Here is an 8667-nt window from a genome sequence, read left to right as displayed (position 1 = left end):
TACACCAGGACACATACACTCACACCGAAGCATGCTTGCATTTTAGTGGCAAAAGCGTTACAAAAAAAGGAATGGTGGGACTGTGGTCGGAGAATGATTCTGAGCGCAAGGCAGAGAGTCATAAACCAGTGCCAGTTTAATGTGTCTCGGGACCTTATTTATGAGAGGCTTGTGGCACCAGAGCATCCCTTTTTTTGATGCTCCCGTTGTGCAAGCCTCTCATTCATTTCTATGAGGCGACACAAAGCTGCACTGCATAGCATTGCATGGCCTCATAGATATGGAGTAAGATAAAGCATTGCAAGCCGCTACCTTGCCTTACTCTGCATCAAGGAGTCGTTCCATGGGCACTGCTGTGGGTTTTCCCAGGCAACGCCCATGGATTTTGATGCTGTCCCAGAGTTCCTTACTCGTGTAAACATGGGGCAGCGCCAAAACCTTTCTCCTCCCCAGAGCAGGCGTAACAAAGAGACTTATTTTCATTTCTCTTTGTTTTTTCCTCTTTCCATGTGTACTGCATTCTGCGCCACACTTGGAAAGAGCAAAATGCCTTACTGTACTGTATATTTTTTGCGCAGGAAGGTGCTCCTTCCTGCACAAAAACAATACTGCCTGAAACTGAGGCACCCTTGCACCATGGTGCAATGCCTACGTTGGCGTTAGGCAGCAAATTGGGCACCAGCGCAGGGGGCAAGGACAAGAATGCACCATTTCATAAATGCGGTGCACTCCTGTCCTTTCACATTGGCCTAGGACAACGAAGCAATAAGACACGTGGCGCTGCCTGACGCCAATTCCCCATAAATGAGGCCCTCGGTTTGTTGGGTGACACTGAGGTGCTCTTGTAAAATGAGAATAGGTTTGCTATTGCTCTAAAAAATAAAAGGATCAAAATTGTTATCTTGAATGTAGAAGATGTGGAATAGTAAAAATAAAAGTTTGGGGAATTTTTCTTGCGGTAGTTATTGCTCACTTCGAGCCACCAGTCATGAGAAATGGAAATAAACGCAGGCTTGCACACAAGGGATTTCAGTTATCAGATATATTTATAAATAAATGCTCAACGAGAATGACATATTTACATCGAGTACGTACAGTATATACAGTTGACATGAATCACAGCGCCTGTGTTGTAATGGAAGTACATATTAATGGGGCCTATGTTCCTGGATTGCTGGGACCCATGGCACGCTTGCTCGCTACTGTTTTGGACAGAAATTAATCTAAAACCTCCACAACAGGTGCGCGTGCAGCAGAAAGCATATGATGCGCTGACACACCGGCCAGCGTTATAACAAATTGCCAAGGCATAGTGCATGTCCTCGTGGGCCGGCGCCTGGTCAAACTATACGGTTTATGAGAGGCTGTGCGTTTCCTCGTGCCCCTGTCCTCACCTCGTCCGATCACGCAGGGAGGTCACGTGATGACGCACGGCTACTGTCTCTCTGGTAGCAGAACGTTGCGTGAGGAACGCTTGGAGACTCCAGTGTGTCTCATGGCAGCGGCGGATAGTTCATTATCCGAAAATATTGCACAAGAAGTACCAGGCGCGAACCGTGCATTATCAGCCCCTGGGCACTGGCGCAGCACGGCGCGGGCCTTGGTGCTGTGCATTACCAGCTCTTGACGCGCGGAAGTGTCACGGCACGGTGCAAGACGGCGTGCGTTTTCGGGCCTTAACAGTCAAGCAGTGTCAGAGCACTGCGTGGTGCTGGGAGCTGTGCAGGCTGAAGGAGCTGGGGTGGGAGTGGCCCATGAGATTCAGGTAGTGTCTGTCCAGCCCCTGGCGCTGCACCGGGCTCAGGAAGTTGGCGTGGTGCTGGGTGGGGCTGCAGGGCAGGGTCACGGTGGGACTGGGCAGGTAAGTTGGGGTGGTGGGACTGCGGGCCGATCCGTGCCAGGAGTAGGGCCCCACAGACCCCTGCTGGAAGGGTGTATCGCCGGGGCTCGGGTACTCGCAGCCCTGGAGCAGCTGGCACAGCTCGGGCTCGGGCAGAGCGGCTGGCTCGGCCATGAAGCGCGCCTTGGACTGCAGGAAGGCCAGGATGCGCGCGTACTGTGTGTCCTTGCTCTCCAGCCGCTCCACAGTGGTCAGGTAGTGCACCAGGTTCTTCATGCACTCGTGGTAGCCGTAGTGGAAGTAGTTCGCGAACTCCGACAGCAGCTCTGCGGGAAAGGAGGAGGTTCGAGTTAATGCAAGTCATCAAAGCCAATGAAAACACTGCTAGCTTGCTTTTAATAACAAATTTTTTACTTCGAGGTATTAAGCGGCATCTAAAAAGTGGACCGAAAGCCCTTAGAGATGATGCGTTCCCTGTGTAAGCTTTACACATACTTAACGTCTGAAAGGCAGCCCTGGGCTATGTGAAACAATGCAGTGTCATATGGACATACTGTCCACTTGCAGTGTGATCTAAACATCTGGTTGTGCTCAATTAATACATACATATAAGCGCTTACAAGCGGTGCAAGGTGCGGGAGGTGCTAGGGAACTATATACTCAGCAGAGTGGGGGCGAGACAAATCAACCAGGCAAACTGGCAGGGCTTTCAGTTGCCTCGTGAGATATTCAAGCAGGTTTGCCAATTTGGGGGCATATTATCAAGCACGGTGTTAAAATTATCGCCGCTTTAGCGGCAGAAAACTGCCGCTAAAGCGGCGATTACGTGCTTGATAATATGCCGCAGAGAATTCCCATAGAAGCCCATGTTTACACCAGAACATGGCCTTCTATGGGAATTCACAGGGGCATATTATCAAGCCCATTATCGCCGCTTTAGCGGCAGTTTTCTGCCGCTAAAGCGGCGATAATTTTAACACTGTTTCTTGATAATATGCTCCGTAGTTCACAACTTCTTAAATTCTGCTCTTTGCAACTCTGCATTTGAAATGAGAAATTTAGAAGTATCAGAAGTTATAGTCATGGGAAGCCAAGGCCGTCCGTGTGTCTCCCTCTGACCCCTAACGTCATGAGCTGCCTGGGCAGTTGGCAGTGAAAGGACTCGGGGTAGGTGTCAGGGCCGGAGGAGTTCCCTAAGCGGCTTGGGGCTGCAGGAGGGCTCTCGCTGTGAGTGGCACCCGTTTGTGTGCCAGGCGCGCTGGACACAAAGGTAGTCTAGGTGGCTGTGTAGGAGCCCGCCGCTCTGCTGCAGGGGGGCTCTTGCTCTGTAGGAGCCCGCCGCTCTGCTGCAGGGGGGCTCTTGCTCTGTTTGAGGGAGGTATGCCCACCATGGCGCGCCAGCCCGCTGCTGTGCCGTGCGCCTGGCGCTGTGGGCGCAGAAGTAGTTTGCGCGGCTGTCTAAGGAGCCCGCACCGAGCTGCAGGGCGTCTCTTGCTCTGTTTGAGGGAGGTAGCGCCACAGTAGGCTGCTGCTGTGCGCCTTGCGCTCTGTTCGTAGCGATGGTCTGTGCAGCTGTAGGAGCCCGCCGCTCTGCTTCAGGAGGGTTCTTGCTCTGTGTGCGGGAAAGGCACACACTGGTGCACCTCCAGGCGGCTGCTGAAAGAGCGCTGAGCGCAGCTATGTCTACGCGCAGTGTAAAGATCACCAGCTCTGCAGCAGGAGGGTTCCGCCTCTGTGCTAGGGAGAGGCACCCACCGTCTACTCTATGCGCTGTGTAAAGAGACCCCGCTATGCCGTATGAGGGCTCCTCTGCGTTAGGGAAAGGCGCCCGCCGTCTACGCGGCTGTGTAAAGAGGCCCCCGCTATACCGTATGAGGGCTCCTCTGCGCTAGGGAGAGGCGCCCACCGTCTACTCTACGCGCTGTGTAAAGAGGCCCCCGCTATGCCGTATAAGGGCTCCTCTGCGTTAGGGAGAGGCGCCCGCCGTCTACGCGGCTGTGTAAAGAGGCCCCCGCTATACCGTATGAGGGCTCCTCTGCGCTAGGGAGAGGCGCCCGCCGTCTACGCGGCTGTGTAAAGAGGCCCCCGCTATGCCGTATGAGGGCTCCTCTGCGCTAGGGAGAGGCGCCCGCCGTCTACGCGGCTGTGTCAAAAGGCCCCCACTCTGCTGCAGGATAGCCGTGCGCTTCGAGCGGGCGAGAGCGAGAGGCACCTACCTTTGTCCCTCCCGCGGGGGAAGTCTGCGGAGTGCAGGGCGCGCAGGTACTGGACTGTCATCTCCAGGATCTCCGCCTTCTCCAGCTTTCCTGAGCTCTGCAAGGGACGGAGAGAGAGGTCAGTGTGAAGCAGCGGCGAAGAGGGCGAATCTACTCTCAGTCATAGCCAGGGGCCCCAGGAGGAGAGGAGACGAGCCTGTCGGCACCCAGTGACCACCGTAGGACAAGGGTGTCAGCTAAGGGCTCCTTGAGGGAGAGGAGAGGGAAGGATTGACTGCCCTCCTCCTCGGGGTTATTTACTGCCTATTCTGTGCTGTTTGAGAACCCCCCCCCCCCCCCACACACACACACACACACACACCCTCCCCTACACACACAAGCAAGGATCGAGAACAACCATGCACTGAGAGATGGTTTTCCGCCCACGATTCGTCGGAGGAGGGAGAATCGCCAAGCCCACTCTCTCCAGGAGTTGCCCAAACTATTGTGCCAACCCCAGGCACCTGGCGCCCACGTGGAGCTGGGACTGCCATTTCGGGAAAGCCATGGATATAGGGGGGCTGTGAGCGACAGGGACCGGCGGAGCAGAGGACCTCTAACCTCTGTGACCACTGGATGAGAGTGACTGCTAACTCCAGGGACCCCGGCGGTGGAGGGGCAGGGGGGGGGGGGGTCAGGATGGGGAGCTGCCAAACCCTGGAGAAGAGCGATGAGGAGAACAGGCAGTCAAGCCCCCAGGTACCCCCGGAGAAGAGGGGTGGGGCTTCCAGCCCAGGTATCCTAGCAGAAGAGAGGCTACCAACTGAACGGTGCCCTGGGGACACGGGGTGCTGGCAGGAGCGCAACTGAGCTCTAAGCACTGCCACTCTAGCCCGCCTGGAAAACCGGGACTTGAAAAGGCAGTCCTGCGCCTTCCGGGGCGCACAGCGCGTCTTCGCCACTCTAAAAGGGCAGGGACGCCGTGTTACTTAATGCGTCCTGCCGCCCCCGCTCTGATGGCTCGCTTTACCCGCTTCCACAGCTCTATTCCCGGCTCTGACGGGTCACTGTGCCTGCTACCTCAGCGCTACTACGCAGGTCTGACGGATTGCTCTACCCATTACCACAGCGCTATCCCCTGCCTCTAACGGATAACTGTGTACCAGTGACTACAGCGCTACGGCACTCTGTTTCCGTGTTGCTCGGGTAGCACTGGGTCACAGCGCCCTTCTGTCCGTCCTGGAGAGACAGGTCACTGCGCTCCTCTCCCCTTCCCACAGCGCAAGGCCACTGCGCCCGCGCGTCCCTCTCGCAACCTTGGGTACTGACTTCTCCCCCTTCGGCAGCGCTAGGTCACTGTGCCCCTTTGGTGCGCTGGGTCACTGTGCCCTTCTGCCCCTCCCGTAGGTTTTGGTCACTGTACCCCTCCTGTAGTGCTTGCCCGCTGTCAGCTCTAGTTCACCTCGCCCTTCAATCTGCGACTCACTTCTCCCACCCATAATCTACTCCTCCCACGCCTAGCGCCACTTCGCCCTTCGGTACACCCTGCTCTGTCTCTGTGCCTTACTGCCTCTACGGCGACGCTGGGCCGCTAGCTATTCCCGCTGCCCCTCTGAAGTGCTTGGCACTGTTCCCCGCACGCTACATACCTGCTTGGCCAGCGCCATTGGCACCGCCTTGCCCAGCTCCAACAGACAGCGGTTGATCCGGTCGCGCCTTCTCTTCTCAATCACCTTGTGCGACACTGGAATCCGCTGTGACGAGAAACAGCACTCGTGAATACTGCGTCACACACATCGAAAACGTCTATTGCCATTTGCATAGAAACGCGGGAAAGGGGCCCGTAACATTTCCCATCACGCATGAAAATACAACTCTATACTTGCATATAAAGCCTTTCCGGGACATGAATACATTAGCAATGTACAATAAATATAGTTTGACGTCACTCGCACACAGGGACCCCAAACCTGAAATTACCCTTATTCTTAAAACCTGTGTTTAAAAGAAGAGCAGGGTATTCGGTCGAAACCCTGTAACACAGTCATCCTACCGACAGTTCATTCCAATGGAAGGTTTAGCTTGGCCCAGCTCTTCAGCGCCCCAGGAGACTGGAGCAGGTTGCGCGCTACGGACATTACGATTACGAAACAGACTACCTGGGCTCGAGGACGCGCATCTTCAATCTCATTACTGCCCTGGTCCATTTAGTCGGGTATTAATCAATAGTGTAAGTGCCAATTAAGCAGCCCTTCTCTGTACGCGCTGACCACTTTTTGGAGCAAGTGGCCCACTTGGCACAATTATATGCAGTTAGTTATCCGTAACATTTCTGTACTTTAAAACATGTAGTGTTTGAAATACAGGTGTCAGGGGTAAAATCTGGGCTAGGGGCGAAGCCTCCTCAGCCAGGTAGGATTAACCCTAAACACAGATCATAAAGCTCACACCTTCTCCCACTTTCCCTGACAGGCAATGTCATTTCCGAGAAAGCCAAACGTGGCCACTTTGGATTACATCTAAGCGCGCGTAAAACATGCACCAGAATGGCCTATCCGGAATGGGACACCAAAACTTTACTGTGTAAACTAACTTTAAAAAAGAGTTCATTATTTTCCATAAAAACTGGCTTCAATACACAGGCAGCACTCACTCTGTGGTCCTTCAGCTTGGAGGCCATCCTGACTGAGGCGCAGAGACCCTTCTTAGTTGCGGCGCTTGGTGCCCTTGTACGAACTGCTCAGGGTCCTGGGTGCAAGTGCAGTCCGGTCCGTGCCATGGGCTGCTTATAAAGCGATCACCCTGGGGTGTGAGGGGGGCTCCTGTATTCATGGCCCGGATTATTCACCGGGATTAGCAGCGCCCAGTGTTTGGCCGGCGAGGAGGAGTGCATGCATTAAAAGTAACAGTTTAAGTCTGCAGGCGACGGGGAAGGGGGGCCTGGGAGACGGGCAGGCCTTTTGCTTTGGGGGGAGGGGGTCAGGGGCAACTTGGTGAATCCACGTGGGCCCTTGAAGGGACACGTGAAGGTGGGTCTTGCATGTGAAGGGGCGGGCGGGAAACGTGATGGCGCACTGGCCCTCTGCGTGGCCTGTCGTCTCATCCAAAAGGGGCCGCTGCGCAGAGCGCGCGCCATGCCGCCTTTGCTAGACCTGCTTCCCCCGGCCCCGGCCGAGCCCCCACCCACCCCAGGGCTTTTTATTATTATTATTATCACTTCCAGCAGCCTTTCTGAAAGGCCTGTCCAGAGGCATTACAGTAATTAAGTAAGCCTTTAATAGGCTGTTCCGCCAAGCCGCGGGGACCCTCTCCAAGGCGGGAGCCTCTTCCCAGGCCCTTTCTCACACGGCTCGGTGACACGACCGAGCTTTATGAGAGATGGCAAGGCAGCCTTTGTGAGCGTGTCGGCTCCGCCGCCGCTTCACACCCGCGGCAGGTGTGGGGGGGAGCCGGGCCTGGCACACGAGCCCGGCCCTCCCTCCCCGGCCCTGGCACACGAGGGGCCGCCAGGCCCAGGTCCCCCTCCAGAGAGGCTCAATTTGTAGCCTATTATCCTATAAGAAAATGTCCATTGAAGAGTGTGAATGGTTTCATTGGCCTAAATTTTAATAATGCCGAGGAGGAGTTGTGGGAAGAGAAAGGGAGGGCAAAATAAAAGGCCGCAGCTGCTTAAGACGCATTATTCGGCGTCACCTGCGAGGGGCCTGACAGGCCCTCCCTTCATTTGCTTAATTTTTGGACCAGTTTACCAAACTTCAGGAGAAATTATCCTAGCATTGTTCGCGAGGGCAGAGCCTTCTGATCGAATTAACAGCGTGTTTTGATCCGGGAAATGCCATTAAAGGGGAAGAAACAATCGCGTTTTAAGGGCCGCGAGTAACGCGCCAAGCGGAGACGCCAAAAGCGCACAGCTCACAAAGGGGGCAAGTGCCTGCCACAGGGGACTTTTGTAGCCCCGCATCGCCTGGGTTTTGTTTCTTATTGCGGAGAAAGGCATTATTTCATACTTGAATACGTTTAATCCAACGATTGTCCATTTTCTGCAAACATATTTTGGCAGCATTGTCAGCTCTGATGTCCCCCTCGTTGTGCCAGACTTTCTTCCAAAGTTTGTGCACAGGACGCAGACAGTTCCCGGGCCCCCTGAGCCCCCCTGATCCCCCATACACTTCTTAGACGGCACCCCCTCTTGTGTCCTAAAGTGTGTAGAAAGCACTACACGTACACGAGCGCAAGCTTTAGAGAAATAAACAATACACCCCGAAGTCCCGGATTTTAAAACAGTGTGCGCTGACAAATGGCAAACTATGGCTGCTTCGTGGCACACGCATTCCCTCCACACATAGCCACGTTCCCTCTGTGTAGAGCAACCCTATACACCGCAGTCTGTCTGTCAGCAGAGCCGGCACTTGTTCCCCTTTTGAAAATATCGCAGCAGCAACACAAAGTTATGTTCCTCGTTGTTTACCCAGACGAGCGCCCCCTCCCCTTGTTCGCTGGCACGGAGGACGCTGCGCTCAGTGTGTTTCTCACCTCCCTTCTGCCTTATTTTCTCACCCTTACACATGCACCCTTTGAAAACATAGATCCGGGCACCACTGGTGCTTGGTTGGTTGTTATTGTTTTTTTATT

At 54.7% G+C, this 8667-nt stretch overlaps 1 protein-coding gene across 2 annotated transcripts; it reads right to left on the bottom strand.

Annotated features, from left to right (window-relative positions):
* Positions 1–1030: 1030 nt before the first annotated feature.
* On the bottom strand, positions 1031–6993 carry HELT (helt bHLH transcription factor). 2 transcript variants are annotated; one of them, XM_085643283.1, is made up of 4 exons: positions 6689–6993; positions 5685–5789; positions 4057–4153; positions 1031–2166 (listed from the first exon to the last, which is right to left on the bottom strand). In XM_085643283.1, the coding sequence occupies exons 1-4, from the start codon at positions 6713–6715 to the stop codon at positions 1694–1696; spliced, it is 702 nt and encodes a 233-aa protein (XP_085499409.1). In that variant the 5' UTR covers positions 6716–6993; the 3' UTR covers positions 1031–1693. The 2 variants fall into 2 exon arrangements, with proteins under 2 accessions (XP_085499409.1, XP_085499410.1); XM_085643284.1 differs by lacking the exon at positions 5685–5789.
* Positions 6994–8667: the final 1674 nt, after the last annotated feature.

Source organism: Triturus cristatus, chromosome 2_2, assembly GCF_964204655.1.
Source record: "Triturus cristatus chromosome 2_2, aTriCri1.1, whole genome shotgun sequence".
Taxonomy (NCBI): Eukaryota; Metazoa; Chordata; class Amphibia; order Caudata; family Salamandridae; genus Triturus; species Triturus cristatus.
Note: the sequence above shows the minus strand (reverse complement) of the source record. Positions and strands in the feature narration are given on the sequence as shown.

Bases quoted from the DNA above. Each gene is read 5' to 3' on its own strand.
- HELT (XM_085643283.1), bottom strand. From the start codon at position 6,715: ATGGCCTCCAAGCTGAAGGACCACAGA. The intron at 5,790-6,688 runs GTGAGTGCTGCC...TTCTCGTCACAG, and splicing joins CCAAGCTGAAGGACCACAGA to CGGATTCCAGTGTCGCACAA. The intron at 4,154-5,684 runs GTATGTAGCGTG...CGTCCCTTGCAG, and splicing joins CAATGGCGCTGGCCAAGCAG to AGCTCAGGAAAGCTGGAGAA.